Source organism: Electrophorus electricus, chromosome 2 (assembly GCF_013358815.1).
Source record: "Electrophorus electricus isolate fEleEle1 chromosome 2, fEleEle1.pri, whole genome shotgun sequence".
Taxonomy (NCBI): Eukaryota; Metazoa; Chordata; class Actinopteri; order Gymnotiformes; family Gymnotidae; genus Electrophorus; species Electrophorus electricus.
The window spans coordinates 31,260,000-31,277,163 of NC_049536.1; the positions used below are offsets into that span (position 1 = coordinate 31,260,000).

General features: G+C 50.8%; 1 protein-coding gene across 8 annotated transcripts in view; it reads right to left on the reverse strand.

Annotated features, from left to right (window-relative positions):
* Positions 1-5,851: 5,851 nt before the first annotated feature.
* Positions 5,852-17,164, reverse strand: part of pard3bb (par-3 family cell polarity regulator beta b) — a 167,094-nt gene continuing 155,781 nt past the window's right edge. For all 8 annotated transcript variants that reach the window (XM_027025790.2, XM_027025788.2, XM_035523518.1 and 5 more), the window contains 2 exons: positions 13,395-13,471; positions 5,852-7,098 (listed from right to left, as the gene is read on the reverse strand). In XM_027025790.2, coding sequence (XP_026881591.2) covers positions 6,762-7,098; positions 13,395-13,471 — 414 coding nt within the window. In that variant the 3' untranslated portion in view covers positions 5,852-6,761. The remainder of the gene's footprint in view (positions 7,099-13,394; positions 13,472-17,164) is intronic.

Below are 17,164 nucleotides of genomic sequence, written 5' to 3' on the forward strand. Positions count from 1 at the left end.
TTCATTTGGGAAGGAACAATTCATTTCTGCTCCAAACCGAGTCGTGTAAACACGGCTGAACTCATAGGCCGTGGTTACACACTCACAGGCTGCAGAAGGGAATCCTAAAACAACAGCGAGCTGGGGCAGCTGGTCGACCACATCCCAGCACTCCGAGTCTTAGCGAGCAGGTGTGGGATGCGGAACTGTCATCTCCAGCACGCGAAGCAGCGGCGCTCCAGCCTTTTATCTGCTTGGAGACGCTTTGCGTTCCAGTATGAGCTCAGCACGCTCTCTCCCTGAGGAGGATCAGAGAGTGGCCATAACCCCCCCCCCCCCCCCCGCCTCACAGCTAGCCGATCGTCCAAAGAAGACCTAACCTGCCGCTCGCGCCCATGATGTTTCCATAGCGACCGTGGGTCGAACGATGGCAGCTGGCATCCGTGGCGTCCACGTGCTTCCCTGTTCCCTCTTTTTTTTCCTCTCGCTCCAAAAAGGCAGAAGAGGAGCAATAACCCACTGCTTTCCAGTTGAAGGGGATTTGAGTTTCCGCTCTGCTACCGAGGGGGGAGAAATAACTCTCCAAAGCAGAGCAGATTAATGCGGGCCAAGTGACGGAGCTGATGAGTGACAGCGGCCTTGCCTCGCCTCAGCTGCAAGCATGAAATTCAGCGCTGTTTTTTTTTTTTTTTTTACTATGCAGTCGTCGTATCCTTATTTCATTATTTATTTCCATTACTGGGTTTTGCCACAAAACAACACATGCTAGCAATCTAGACCTTAAATTATTCCGGGGGGAAATCCCCTCGCGCCATTTTCCCACTCGGATAACTATGTGGGGAATGAAAGCGCGGGCTGTCCGCGCGGACCGCCGGTTCTCGCGCAGCTCTGGAACCGTGGAGCGCGGCTCCTAAAGAGTTTCGTCTTTGCATATCGCTCGGCTCGGACACTTCAGTGGCTTTGGATTAGTTCTCTGCCTCTCCTAATCCAAACCCATTTTAAACGCTACCACATGCCTGCGCGGGTCATTCGCACCATCGCCGCCGGTCGAAGAGCTCCCGAGCGCGAGCGGGGGGATCCCCTTTGACGTCGGCCCCTCTCCCTTCGCGTGAGTGAACGCGCTTCATACGACAACGGCGTGATGCCTGCGTGGATAAGCGGAGCGCGCGCTCCCCAAGCGGCAGAATGTGGCGCGTGAACAAGACAATTAAAGCAAACAGTTAGCGAGCCGACGGCCGCGGCCCCTCCGCGTGCAACACGGTCCCGGACACACAGCGGCGAGGGCGGACGCGTGACTGGGTTTGTCAGTCTCAGCTGAGCACTGGAAAAACAAAACCACAGTCAAGAATCTCATTCCACAAACAAAAGAGATGAGCAGAAGAAAAAAAAAGGCACAGAAAACAAGACACTTAAATGAGTGAGTTCTTACTCCTCTGGCATTTGAAATGCATGAAGACGCTTGCTAAGCCAGCTCATTATTCCGCTCCGCAAAGAGCACGGAACTCTGGTCCACTTTCCCCGAAACCCAATTCCAGAAAAACAGTTGGATTATCAACACAACGATTGTGTGTGTGTGTGTGTGTGTGTGTGTGTGTGTGTGTGTGTGTGTGTGTGCGTGTGTGTGTGTGCATGAAAAAAAAACATCTGAAAGGAGGAGTCAGAAGCATACGGGAGCTGATCAGGCACGAGTCCTAAGTACAAGTCACTTTGCATTCACTTCTTCACGTTTGACGAAAACGGAGAATTGCACCGCTGAGACTTTCGAGCAATCAGCTTTGCGAAACAAATTGATCCCGTCACAAATAACACAGCGTCTGATGAAAGGTGCGCTGCGTGCTGAATGCCGCGGAGATTCGCTCACACGCACGGCGGGGCCATGCAGACATCAGAGTGATGTGTTTAACCTCGCCTCTGCTAACCGTGGAGAGCGTCTGATAACGCGCCCCGGGCGGACAGACAAGCGTGTAAGAGAATCGGAACTCTCGGCGTGGTTGTTATGCGGGTTTGGCCGTGACCCCGGCGCGTGGGGTGGTGATGGGGTATCTCTGCTGGTTGGACCTGTATCATAAGACCATTGGCAGACGGCCTGACCTCAGGGAGTAAAAACAGGAATGTGGGGCAGCCCAGGGAGACAAAGAGCAGAGTGTGTTCGTGAAGTGCATGCTGGGAAGGGTCAGAGCGCACTCTTTCTCCCTCTCCCGACTGTAATGGCAGGTCACGAGCAGGCACGGAGGGGGCACACGGTGAGAAGGGAAACAGCTGCTGCCACATTTCCAGGCTCGGGAAACGGAATCTACCCTGCGCCGATGCAAGCGTCCTTCAACTGGGGGGCGCAGTCCGCCATCGGTACATGGCCGTTGACCTTGGCAAGGTATGAATCTGCGCGGTGGCCAGGCCGCCGTTAACACCGGCTCCCCGCCCTTGCGAGCTGGCACGCTACAGGACCAACATCGCTACCGGCCATGCCCCCATAACTCAGAGAGCGCGAGAGAGTCCCCAGGGACAGGCGAAAGGCCGCAGGGAGGTGGAGGGAGAGTGCGCGAGCGGCGCGAGCTTCCAGAGGCCTGCGTGCCAATACTCTTATGATCGCCCTCTGCACACATGCACACACACTAAAACTATTAGCTGTGCGTATGCAGTAATACTAACGCCAGCATTAAACACGTTACGGATGGCTACTGCAGAACAGCAGGGTCGGTGAGTTAATCCAGGGCAAGCAGGAGAAAGCGAGCGTTGTTCATCACTGGTGTTAAGCCCCAAAGCTCTTCTGTGGCCCACGAGGAAGCAGCTCTGGCTTTTCCGTCACACCCATCATAAATCAGAGCCGTCACTCTCTGCACACGCTCACACACTCAATCACAACCAATCCCAAGTACATTTCCACTGACAGAGTTTAACTGCTCTCTGCGGGACCCCCCTCCCCTCCCCCCTCTGTTCAGGAAGAATGTTCCAGATAACGCAGCTGGTCAGAAGAACTGTTTAAGTTGTAAATACTCCAACTTGGGACTTCGTGCTTTCAAGAGTCCCTCCAATGTTGTATATTATTTTAGTAGAAATGTACAACAGATTCTTCTGATGGTCCTCCTGTGTATTAACCTGCATCACTTAGGGCAACGACATGAGTGAATTGTATTGCTGTAATGAAGGAACTGGGACAGGAAATAAAGGAGAAAACAGTAAAGTATTGTCATGTAAAGAAGACATTCAGCATATCAATATGTGGGTCACCAAGGATCCAAAAACTTTAAACGTCCTTCTTACCTCCTAACACCCGTGACGGTGTGTGAGCGGCTACATTAAAATGTAAAAGTGCCATGACTCTGACCTCTTATGCTAATTTAAACTTCGCCTAATAATGACTTACAATAATTACACATCCCAAATGGATCCTGGGAGAGCTGGAAGATGAAGCAATTACACCGGTACCCTCTTTGACCGCAGCATGAGTGAAACAGTTCCCAGAAAAAAAACAAAACAAAACTCCGTAACCACAATAAAAAGGGGAAAAACAAATAAGGAAAGAAGAAGAATTTCATTAGGACTCAGACAGCAGGGTGAAAAAAGGCTCCCATATTCAATCTACAAAATTGGCCAGATCAGTAAAATTGCGTTTGCCTCTACACAGCGTGATAGAACTTGGCAAAGAGGCACAAAACTTTGCTGTCTCAGACTTCTGGTGCAGATGTGAGGAAATGACGTTATGAGCCCTGACGTTCCAGAAGTCTCGAGTCAGGGGTTTGTCTGCATTAAGGCTTTAATTTGCAGAGTGTACACTGTAGACCAACAGCATGGACGCAGGCAGCGGCTCTCCAAACTCCAGCATAATTGGACAAATATTTACCAGGCAAAAGAATAATGATCCAAACCATACTTTAAAACTTTCGCAAAACTATTTAGAGAGTAAAGAAATGCAAAGTATACTACAGAAAATAGCCTGGCTGGATTAAACCAATCAATAAATAAAACATTTAATTTTGATGAATTACTCATATATTTATATATATACATTTTTTATATTTATATAATATAAAAAATGTGTATATATATATATATATATATATATATACACACATATACATACACACACACATACACACACACACACACACACACACACACACACACGCGCATGCACTACTTGGGCAAGAAAAATGTCACACACTCTTAATATTTCGTTGCACCGCCTTTAGCTTTGATTACAGCGTGCATTCGCTGTGGCAGCGTCTGTAATGTCACATTTATTTCTGTCCAGAGTTGCATTAATTCCCCCCCCCCCAAAGATCTTGTATTGATGATGGGAGATTTGGACCACTGTGCAAAGTCTTCTCCAGCACATCCCAAAGATTCTCAAAGGGGTTCGGGTCTGGACTCATGTGTGAAGTCCAATTAATGTGTGAAAATGATGTCTCTCACGCCCTGAACCACTCTTTCACAATTTGAGCCCGATGAATCCTGGCATTGTCATCTTGGAATATGCCCGTGCCATCAGGGAAGAAAAAATCCATTGATGGCGTTTCGTATATTCAGGTAGTCAGCTGACCTCATTCTTTGGGCACATAACGTTGCTGAACCTACACCCTACCAACTGCAGCAACCCCAGATCATAGCACTGCCCCCACAGGCTTGTACGGTAGGCACTAGGCATGTTGGGTGCATCACTTCAGCCGCCTCTCTTCTTACCTTGATGTGCCCATCACTCTGGAACAGGGTAAGTCTGGACTCATCAGACCACATGACCTTCTTCCATTGCTCCAGAGTCCAATCTTTATGCTCCCTAGCAAATTGGAGTCGTTTTTGCCGGTTAGCCCCACTGACAAGTGATTTTCTTAAGGCTACATAGCTGTTTAGTCCCAATCCCTTGAGTTCCCTTCACATTGTGTATGTGGAAATGCTCTTACTTTCACTATTAAACATATCCCTGAGTTCTACTGTTGTTTTTCTACAATTTGATTTCACCACACGGTTAAGTGATGGCCGATCACAATCTTTCAAGATTTTTTTATGACCACATTCCTTCCTCGAAGATGTCTCCCCACTATCCTTCCACTTTTTAATAATGCGTTGGACAGTTCTTAACCTGATTTTAGTAGTTTCAGCAATCTCCTTAGATGTTTTCTCTGCTTGATGCATGCCAATAATTTGACCCTTCTGAAACAATTTAACATCTTTTCCACTACCACAGGATGTGTCGTTTGACATGGTTGTTTAACAAATGAGAAGCTACTCACTGCATCAGTTAGGGTTAAACAACTTGTTGCCAGCTGAAACAATCACCCACGCAGTAATTATCCAATCGGAGGCTCATACCTATTTGCTTAGTTAAATCCAGGTGGTGACCTTTTTTTTGGGGGCCAGGCATTTTTGAGTGTGTGTGTGTACATATATATATATATATATATATATATATATATATATATATATATATATATATATATATATATGCTCTCTCTCTCTCTCTATATATATATATGCATGCATTACTATATTACTGTTCACTGATTTATATATCACACACCCACCCCTACATAGACAGTGTGGGCCTGACCATGTGCTGAGGTCCTAGTTAAACAGACACAGGCAAGCAAGTTTGTCTGTGCACTTAGTGACCATCACTGATCAACTCTTAATTCATCAATCAGCCAAATTTCATCAGAAATGTAGAAAGTGTTCCATAAGCACAACTGTTTATTTCCCATCTTAACAGATAATTAGAAGGATGTTAATTTGGGCCTGTCTATCTTTACAAAGGCATAATTTTATCTGGGGTTGAAAACATTAACACTTCACACTGGTCTGGTGTTCTGCTTTTTTAACGTTGGGAAGACACTTAACACTTAACTTTCATTTGCAAAACACTGCCAAGGAGACAGACTGATGCTTTCAAATGCATATTTAATAAAGAGCTGTTATAACAGAGGTTAATAAAACACAGTTGTGCTGAGCATTAATGTTTTATGCTGGACCATCAATTTTTTGTTTTCATTAGGCATCTTTTAATTCCTTTAATAGCTCTGGTGATTAACATGATACATGTTTACTAGAATGTAGTTCATAATGTGTTCATTATGTGCTCTCTGGATGTAGAGAGAGTCGTTGGTACATTCAGTGTGGGCAACTACCACATAAGCAGCGCCAAAACACACATAAGGAGTACATTTAGATACAAACATGAAGGGGAAAAAAACCCTCATATAAGCTGCCAGGCACTGAGGGAAGACCAGATCATCCTTTCTCTCCTCCATCCTCTCGTTCTTCCTGTCGTCCGTGCAGAGAAGCTGAGGGTTTCTGGGGTACCTCCTTTCCTCTTCCTGACAAATAATCTTCACTTTTTCAATCTTACATCATCCGGACACCGTTGGACTTCACTTAAACAAAACAACACAAAAGAATATGTCTAGCTACGCAGAGGGGAGTACCTTCATCTGTTTCAAAAATACATTTTAAGATTGTATGTGCGTCAGCGGTTCTACATGATTATTCATAAATGTCCTCTCCTCCAAAGATGAATTATGGGTATGTATGAGAGAAGCTAAATGTCAGATGGTGAGTGTTCTACAGAGTGCTGGTGTCGCGGGGCCAGCAGGGAGGACGCGAGTTAACATGTAGTGGCTGAAGCAGACACAAACGCTGCTGCTTCTTCCCGCACTCAGGACCATGCTGAAGCACTGTGGGAGCTCCCATGTGCTCCACCACGTGCTCTGTGAGCTGCACGCACACACGCACGCACACGCACACGCACACGCACACACGACACACACACACAGACTTGTGAGCGCCGCGATCTAGACGGCCGCGGTCATGCCATTCTTCTGCCTGGGGTCAGAGTGCCGTCCTTCCACAAAACCAAAGCGCTCGGGGCTGGTGTTCCGGAAGCCTCTGTGGCTCATGGTGTCATAACGGGGGGCTCGAAGGGGCACGGGTGGAGAGGGAGGCACGTCCTGCCGCATGGGACCCCTCTGTGGGGGAGGGGGGTTGTAGAAACCCAGGTCACCCTGGCGGGGGTCGAGTGGGCGAGGGTAGCTGGAGTGGTAGGCTGGCAGAGGGCTGGCGTAGTGGGCAGGGTCCCTGTGCCCGGCCCACGGCTGCGCGGTGTACTCGTCGGTGTCCGCCGGACCCCTCCTGCAAGAAAGCCCAGATGGAGAGAGCACACAGAGTCAAACAGTGCGACCGCAATCGACCCCCCCCATTCGCTCTCTTTATCCTGAAAAGACGGTCCGTTTCTCTCTGGCAGTGCAGGGGTCAGACAATTAGCTTAGGCTGGAGTCCTGAGAGCTGCTAGCTGCCTACTCCACCTCCAGCAGGGGAGTTGATAGAGGCTTACAAAGGCAGGACCAGAGCGCGGCGTGACTCAGAGACGGCAGAGGAGAAAGGTTCAAATACCGCGGGTGATACGGAGCCTGAGGGAGCGGAGATATGGGGAATACAGTAATGACCCTTAAGCTCTGTAATGTCAACTTGGCCTGAAATGTTGAGGTGAGACGGGGTGGGGGGTGTCGGAGTCACTGCAGTGCAAACATGGCATCCCACTGGGCTACACTGCAGGTCAAGATGAAGAAGGGATGATAGGGTAGAGGCATGCAACATGTCTATTTTAACACACTTTCTTTCACCACCGTTGTCTTCCTGTCGTACACACACTCTCACACACACAGCTGGGTTCTTTAGAGAGACTAGTAGTGTGGCACAGTTTAGATCATCTTTGCTCCATCTGGCCGATCAGGGAATCTCCCTAGTAGCCCCGGGGGGGGAGAGAGAGAGAGAGAGGAGAGAGAGAGATTCTCTTGTTGTGGAACATTCTCGTCCATCCTCTCTACAGTCCGGGATCCATATCAGTACAGACATGTGACCGGCTGACAGAGCTGGATCAGTTCAACTTTCCACAACACGCTCATTTCACTTCGCTATGTGTCTGACATGTCTGTTAAGCTATTCGCGCTACTGCTACTGCTGTCCAAGCTATCAATTAGCTGCCGTATACCCTGTATCACCATACAAGCGCAGAGCTTGTGTTTCCTGGTTGAGTGTGTAAAACATTAGACATATGACCTGCAGGCAGTCTGGGTCTTGCAGCCTAGCTCAATTCCTGCAGTCTGTGTCCAGTCCTGCAGTCTGGGCCTCTGACCCGTCAGGGACCAACAGAAAGTCAAAGCTGCTTTGGAGGGCAGGAAATCGCACATTCCAAAAATCATCAGCGTGCTGTTAATCTCTCTGCAGCGCTGACCACCCATCCAGCGCGACAGCCAGGCGCCTCATCCCCCCCCCCCCCAACTGCTCTCTAACCTCCCCCCCCGTGCTGGTCCTTAGTGACGTTGCAGCCTCCTCCAGCACAGATAAGCTCTGGGGAAAGAGAGGTTGTGTGTGTGTGTGTGTGTGGCAAACTGTGGGGAGTGCGAAGGCCAGAAACATCATTATGGCTGAAGATTATCAGTTCTGCTGCATGTGCCGGCGAGCTCAAGGACAGACCCGACGCACCTGCGCGATCAGGAAGTAAGCGTCTCTCCCCTCCGCACGACCTGCACCTCGCACGGATCCACAACCATTCCATGCAGAAGTGTTTAGCAATGCCGATCCCTTCAGAAAATTCCAGTGCTTAAAAGAACAAAGAAAATGCATGTATCTTAAGGCTCTCAACATCTGGCCCATTGGATCCAAATCCCGTGCAGTTTTTCCCAATCCCAGGGATTAATTGAACAATTTGTCCAACTAATCGGGCATGGTGTCATCACACCTGACATCTGGGTACAAGCAGGGCGGTAAAAAAACCAAAAAAACAACTATAGGACTCGGCTTTCCAAGGCCAGCGGCCCTGGAACACCTGAGCAGAGCAGGCAACGGCCAGGCCCAGCAGGCGTGCCTGAACTCAGTCAAGGCTCTCGCTCTCTCTCCCCGCTTGGGAGACGTACTCCTGCACTCCACCACGCCGGGTGCAGAGCTGGGGAGATCTGTATCACCGAAGGAGCCGCCGTTCAACGCGGCCATCTGTGGCGGACGGCTGAGTGATCTCATACAAGAACGCTCCACAGGCCATTATGGTCCCGCGTGAATATCACACAGCGGCACAGCAGTGGTATTCCGTCTGTCAGAAGCTCATCTGTTGCCCTGGATCTCTGGTTGTGTGTTATGGTGGAAGTTGGGAAGGATTCCGCAATCTACGACGGAGCGAAAATCCCTTTTCTTGCGTTAGCACTCTTCACGCCTGCCTCCAAAATTAGGAGGAAATTCCAAAACCATTCCGTTTGCTGGGACTCTTTGGGAGTGGGATTCCAGGAGCGACATTGGAAAACAGCTGGCTCAGATCACGACACATGTACTCAACTCTGCCACTTATATACAGATAGAGAGAGACAGAGTGAGAAACAAAAAGAGAGAGAGAGAGAGTGTGAGAAAAGCACTCACTGTTTTAGTCCAACCAATCCAACATTTTGGCCCTAAGTGAAGTTTTCCTACTTTTACAAAACAGGTAAAAGATAAGCAACACCATGATGGACGTAATAAAGATTAGCCCAAGCGAAATGTCACATTACGGCTATTAAAGTTTGTAAGTGTGTAAGCCAGGCCAGTGCGGGGGTCCTTTACTGCGCTATATATTAAAAATGTGCCATGAAGCCCACAGCCACAGTGGGGAAAGGCAGGAGAAATGGCAGCTTCACTGATACGTCATTACAGTTGGAAAGTCTCTGAAGCCAAATGCAGTTACAGCACACCGAGACGTCATCTCATTCACAAACCCATCATATCAAAGCTCGGCTATAAAGAGACTCCTGAAGTGGGTTTCCTAACTCAGTTAAGTACTCCTGGTAACAAAGTTTCACTTTTAAAATGAGATTTCATTACCGACTCGATAATACTGCGATGGGGAGAGACCAAAACAAAAGAGCAATAACGCGGGAGTGCAATAATGAAAGAGGCTGGCTCCATCACAGCACATAACCCAGAGTCTTCCTCATCACTCGTTCTTCTCTTAATCCCACCAGCCTGCTGGCTGAGCTCGCTCGTTCTCTCTCTGCCGGGGGACCCTTTTCCTACTTCCCGGTTGGACCGTCGTACTGCGTCTGCCGATGCCGGTCTGTCTGAGCAGGAAAAGGGTGACGGTTCTTCTCAAGTGTTTTAATCCGTACCACCAGTCCTGGTACGTTGGGAAAGATCTGGAAGAGCTTCTGCCAGCTTCCTGCCAGGACGCCGCCGCTGGGGTCAGGGCAGATCTCCCCTCAGTGCACCTGGCTGCCGGAGGTACAGCCTGGACCCTGCGAAAGCTGGATAATATTTACACAGCTGCCCCTGGGAACTGTGCACCTTACCACTCACACACACAGCTGACCCCACAGGGTCACATGACACCAGCAGGGGTCCCGCCGACAGGGGCCTGACAAGATTATTTAGAATTCCAGGCTTTTATTTGTGGAAAGGTGACTAGAAAAAAAAACAAAACAAAAAAAACTCCGGGCCACCATTACAAGCTCTAGCTGTCATTCCCAACATATTAAGTGTCCATCTGCGAGGAACGTGGCCCTGCTGGCTAAACTATAATTACACAATCCAGAAGAGATGCCGAACTGGAGGAAATTGCATCGCATTCCAGAGGAAATTGTGTATGTGTCTGATAAAGTGCGGTGAAGCTCCAGCGCGACGAGAATGCCATCATGTCTTCTGTATAGCTGTGACAAAGGAAAAGTGAGAATGAGTGACTGAGAAGTGAACACGTTCTCAGGCATTCCTGAGCCGCGTAAACAAAAGCTGTGCGTACACGTGTGTGCATTTGTGTGTGTGGACGTGGATAAAGTGCCATTAAAGGGACGGGTTGACTGTTTAAGAGGTCTCGGCCTTGGCCATGCTGTGCTGATCGAAATAGCTCTACGCGCCTTCAACCGCAATTCCCACCCGTGCCGTGGAGAATGCCCTCCGAGGGCCGGCAGGCGAGACACTGAAGGCCAGCACCTGAGGAGAATGCCGCCTGTGCCACTGAAGTTCGGCTCTGGAATGCCAGCGGGACATTCGGAGCCTGAAAGCTGGAAGGAACGTTCCAAAACTCAACGGCCAACGAAACCATCGCTAAACGAAGCCGCACCTGGTGGTCGACCTGACTGGCGTCTGCTGCTTGCCTGGCATGGCAGCGGGTACTGGCCGTCGCCCTGCGGCAAGGCGTGGGTGGGCCAAACGACCTCTGCTCCAATTACGCCACAGCTGCGTGTGTGGCCAGGAAGAAGGCGGACTTCACAGGTCAACTAGGGGAAGGGGTTTGCCCCTCCCACTTTCTTGGCTCACCTGGGGGGAGAGCTGGCACCAGGTGCGGCAGGGAGAAGATGGGGAAAACAAAAACGGGGGATAACAGCTTTAGCTAGCCCACCTGTACGCCCACCTGTACGCCAAACGCAGCAGGACACTGGTTGTAAATTCAAGCCCGAAGCCTTCAGGGTTAATGTGGTCAGCTACACGCGTGTGTGAGAAGGACACAGAGAGATGGAGGCAGAAAACACAGACACGGGAAGAGAGAGGAGAAGAAAGAAGAGTGAAAAAGAGATGGTAAATGGGGGGAAAAAACCCAGAAAGACAGGTTGAGGAGGTCCAGCCTAGCACAGATGGTGGGTGCTGGTTGCCAGGGCAACATCGAACAGGCAGAACAATGAAAATATGGCATTATTTTCAGAGCTCTCATCAAACGTAACCTTTTTTCCTGTCTTGTCACGAGCTCTTTTTCTGCTGTTTTCAGCTCTCAGTCTGACGGCCCCCGTGTTCGTCTGACTGACGTGTGAACGTTGTACTAACAAATGTCCAAAAATGCCCCGGCAAGCCTCTTAAGCTCGGTTAAGATCCACAGCAGCAGAAATCAAAAATCGTGTAAGCTGCACAGGCAGGCCAGCGGGTCCTCGACATGAGACAGGTTAACACACGCGCGCACGCATGCACGCACGCACACACACACACACACACACACACACACACACACACACACACACACACACGCGTGCACAGACACACACGACCAGAGACCCACTACAATGTGGCCTTTGTGACCAGCCTAGTTCTGGGAAAGACTGCTTACTACTTGCCACAAAGCCTGCAACAGAGGGGGAAGTGTGTGTGAGCACGTGTGCGTGTGTGTTTGTGTGTGAGTGAGCAAGAATGAGCGGGTATGAGTGGGTGCCTGGACGCTGCTCGGGAGTACCGTGAACAGTTGAATCAGTTGTGCCTCTTCACCCCGGGTTCAGCCAGAGGGGCCACCATCTGCACATTAATCACCCAATTATCACCTCAACCGTCCAATCAAAGCCCTGCCAGAATCAAACGGAACTCTGACTTGGCCAGCTAATCCAATAATCTGTGGAGGGGGGGGGCGGCGAGCAGCTTCTCTGATTGGCTGACCCTGGCCTAAGCAGGGCGGATAATGACTGTGAGTATCATTTTGGTAATGGACATAATTGGGCGCATATGGAGGCCGGTGTGGGCTGTGTCTAGCAGGGCCGGCCTCCCTCCACCTGCGGGGCCAGTGACCTCGGCCCGGCCCGGAGGAAAGCCCCGTCGGGGTTAGAATAACAGGCCGAGGTGAGGCCTGTGGGACCCAGACCCGCTGTGTTTGTGTCCGCATATAAACACGCGGACCGCCGGCCGTAACGGAGCGGCGAGTTATTTCTGAAAATGACTTTAAAAGAGGGACCTTGGGGGGGCTTTCACACAGACCAGTAGTGAAGATTCTCATTTGTGAAAAGAGCGAAACTGAGACACCTCGGTTTTTAAAAGCTTTAAAAGTGATGAATACCGCAGGAGACGTGCGCTCGGACGCGGCAGGCTCACGTTCTTGCACCTTCCCCAAAAGTTCCCAGAGCGCTCCTAAACACTTTCTAGTCTAATTCTTGCTAGGGTATATCCAGTGCACGGCTGAGCCACGCCCACGCCTCTGCCCCTGCTGGGCTGCGGGACAAAACAAGCGCGGGGAGAGAGAGAGAAAGAGGGAGGGAGGCGCCGTAACCCGACGCGGCCCGGAGATGTGCAGGAAGATGAGGCTGTGCTGCTCTCTCTCGGGGGAAGATCGGGTGAATTCCCGGGTGGAGAGGGCCTCCGAAGGCAGACACTCCAGATTTAATTAGAAGCCTTAAAGAGGATTACTCAGCACGGCGTGAGGGGGAACGAGGCTGACTGCTCGCTGCTTTCTTTCACGCTCCCACGCTCTCTCTCTTTTGCAGTCGTTCTCTGAACCACTTCTTCTCTCCTGTCCCCCTACTCTCTTTCCTTGGCCTTTCATTTTTGGTCTCTCCCCGTTTCTTTGACAGACTGCGTGCCTATGAGTTAATTTTTTCCCCTCTCCCGCCCTCCCCTACATCTAGGATGATGGCGCTCTCTCTCCGCCCCACACCTGATACGGTCTCGCTCTCTGACAGGGCCTGTCACCTCTCTCTGCGTGGACGACTAGCTGGTCTTACCTGGGCAGGGAGGCGTACTGGCGCTCCACGTCCTCGTAGCGGGGTACCAGCCTGGGCTCGCCACTCCGCACGGGCACCTGTTAAAGGACCACAGCAGCGCACACTCAGAGGGAGCGCACCAAGGATGAGATACACTGAACACACACACACACACACACACTATCCACACACACACACACACACACACACACACACACACACACACACACAATGACTATGGAGCTGATTATTTGACATGAATAGTGCCCAATTTGGGTTCAGACCCATTTCGGGTTTGGAGTAAGCCCATCTTTGTTCTCCTCCATCAGGAGCAGTGATGAAAGTTGCCTTCTCTCTCTGAAATACCTGCTGGGCCCTGCAATCAGGGCCCGAGCGCCTGCGCAGGAGCGTATCACAAAGGCTGCTTACTGGGGATTTAGCATCGGGAGTCCCAGTCGGGGCGGGGGCCTCCGGCGACGGCGGGCTCTGTCCCAGATTACGTTACTAGCAAACAGGAAGGAGCCGAGCAGTCCCACGCCCCTCGCGGACTAGACCCCGACTCAGGCTAGTGGAAGAGGCAGATTAACTCCCCACATTACATTAGCAGGAAGGCCAGGCTCTTAGGAAAAGGGCTTATCCTTGTCTGTTTAGCACACTGATGCGAAAGAAGCCTCTTCAAATATCTAAGCTTTCAATGGGATTTGTTTACCCCCCCCACCCCCATCCCGATCGCAGTTTTCAGAGCCTTTATTACACATTCAAATCCGTGGGGCTTCATTTGGTCTCCCTCTCTCCTTCTCTTTAGTCCTCCTTTATTTTCTTGTCTCCGTGAAAGCGGGATAAGGATGATGGGAGTCTGGGGTGGCGCGAATCTCGCCCGGACATATACGGGCAACTTAAATTATAAATCCTGACATATAATCCATGAGGAAATTATTCCAGTAGATTTAGCAGCGCCTGACGGATGGAGGTTAGGGCCATGATGGAGAACCGGCTCCTTCTCCGAGGGCAATAAGTGAGAAATTGTGTCATCCGTCTCAATGAGCCGGTTTTAAATATCCGCTCGCCGAGTCACTGCCTCTCGACGTCTCTCGCTGCCGTGCTCGTAACGGCCGCCCTCGCACCTGCATATTAAGAGCATTTCTCCTCACCGCCGCCCAACCTGCCGCCGTCTTTGGGGCACGGGGGCGCTGCAAGAAGATGAAGGGACAGGCGGTCATTATGGGGGCGCGGGGCAGGGCGGGGCGGGGCGGGAGGTACAGGAAATAAGTGCCCTTTGTTTTTGAGATGCTCATTTCTCTCTCTCTCTCTCTCTCTCTGGATGTTATCCGAGCAAATTTAAAAAAAAAAAAAGAAAAGTCAACGTGGAGTTGACACCCTCCCCCTCCCGCTTTTTTCAACTTGAAATAGTTCTGAGCCTAGTGAGGATGAAAAGACCCACGAGAGAGAGAGAGAGAGAGAGAGAGAGAGAGAGAGAGAGAGCGTGTAGCGGACGAGCACCGGGGTAACGCACTTCTTACAGACTAAGATGGAACAGTCACCTTCAGCCGATCAGCTTTTCAACCCTTCACCAGCGCAGAGCCCTTCACAGGTGAACCGTTGGCCAACAGAGATGTAAAGCCTTCCAAGGCCGCCGCATCCGTGATGAGCCGACAAGGTGGCAGATTGCGCGCCTCTTCCCTTATAGGGGTCAGAGTTTCAATAAAGCTTCAGTCATAGCGAGGCACTCCTGCAGAGGCTGCTGTCTAGCGGGGTAATGGGTCAGTGTCCATCCACAGCGCGCCAGCTGAAAAGAGCGGATCCTGAGCCGTGTTCGGGACGGGCCGAGATGGGGTGTTCGCCGTTTTGGGGCAGTGGGCGATTCCTACAGGCCTCACTCAAAAGAGCTTGGGTTTATCTGGTGTGTTCGGGAGCCAGTCTGCGCGCGAGACGTACTGAGATTCAGGTGAGACGCATATTGAAGTGTAGTGTTAAACAGTGCGTGACACGGAGCCGGAGTGAGAGCACGTGAGCAACAAAGTGGCTGCATGAGGCACTCTCAGCGAAGGTGAAATAAATCCCTTGCACAAACACAGCTGATAGCATCTCCAAAAGCAGGCAAACGCCCCCGCCACCCTGGAAAAACCCTCAGCGTTTTCACAGGCATTTGTAAAAACCTCTCACGGGCCTGGCAGTTTGTGTAGATATGTTTTTTTCCCCATACTTAATCCGTGTGACTGTGCAAATGCATGCATGTGTGTGTGTGTGTGTGTGTGCACCTAGAAAGTATGTGAATGCTCGTTTGAGTTTTTACCCTCCTGCCTACTTAGGAAGAGCACAAGAGTGGGTCCATGATAGCCAGACAATAGCCAGACATAGAGAGGGCTGCGTGTGCGACCGTGGGTGTGCATGTATGTAAACTCCACGTGTCTCGCTGAGCATTTCCTGCCTCTCTGGAAATGAGGGCAGAAAGCTCATGCATATTCATGTGCTCAGATCAAATCTGCGCCTCTGTTCAGCAGCATGGCGGCGGTAAACCCAAACAGAGGCGCTCGGTGTCACTGGCCCCTGGCTTATTAGAGCTGCGCTGAAAGGTGGCACCTCTAAACAAATCTTGTCTGAGCGCCTCAGCGCTCACCTGTGACACTGTCGAGTGGCTGTCCACGCGGGGCCAATGCCTCAGGCTGGAAATGGCACTTGTTAAATGTTAATAACCTATAAATGACTTTAGTCATGGAGAAGTCTTTTCCTGCACTGAAACGAATCTCTCTCTCTCTCTTTCTCTCTCACACACACACTGAAGAAAATATGGGTAATAATCTCAGCGTTTTCAACCTAAAACGCACGCATTAACATTCATTAACTGACATACATGTTTGCCCTCCAGTAACTGAATGTCTAAACATCATTATTCCATGTCCATCTGCATAAAGGGACCAATCCATCAGGTTTTATCACGTTAAAAAACCCGGGGTTGGAGCAGGACTCGCGAGGGGCCGTTGCGCACTGATCAACAGAGGCCCAGAGCTGATGGCCTACGCCCGGGCAGATCCGGAGCTGCTCCCTGTCGGCCTGGACAGGGACGTACAAACGGGACGGGACAGTTAAACGAGGCGGAGATGCTGGCGCGAAGGGCACATTCGTGCCGGGCGATCGCGTCCGACGGACCGGCGGAGATTTCACGGCGGGTCGTTTTTAAGCGGGACGGGGCCGATTATTAATATCAGCTCTGATAAATGGCTTCCATTAGTCCATCACAGACAGCGCGAGCAAAGCAGCGTCAGCACAGGGATCACAGGAATGAGCAGAGGAGGAAAATACAAAGACACGCAGGCCAGACAAATACGACTAATAACGCGCGGCGCCTTTCCAATTTGTTAAAGACGCGGATTCCTCTCGCTCGGCAAAAAGGACGAGACTCGCGTGAAAAATGGACGGGCGGCGGGCTCCCTGCACTCCTTCGAGCTGACTCAAGCGTTTCATCACGGGCGGCGAGGCGGACGCTTGTTGGTCATTACTCTCGCGCACACAGACATCTGATCACTTCCTCAGCAGGACATGAATTACTGGCCACGTCAGGTCCAACTGAAGGGCCATCATTTATTCCTCGGAGCCGGACTTATGAATGCAACACACACGGGTCCTCCGCCCGCCTGGGTCGGTGGGCGGGGGCGTGGGGAGGAAGACGGAGGGGAGCAGAGAGATGAAGAGATGCACTGTTCGAGGAGAGGCCCGGAGACGTGGAAACAGTGGCAGAGCGAGGAGAGGGGAGTCAGGAGGAGATGAGGAATGCACAAACACTGAGACTCGCA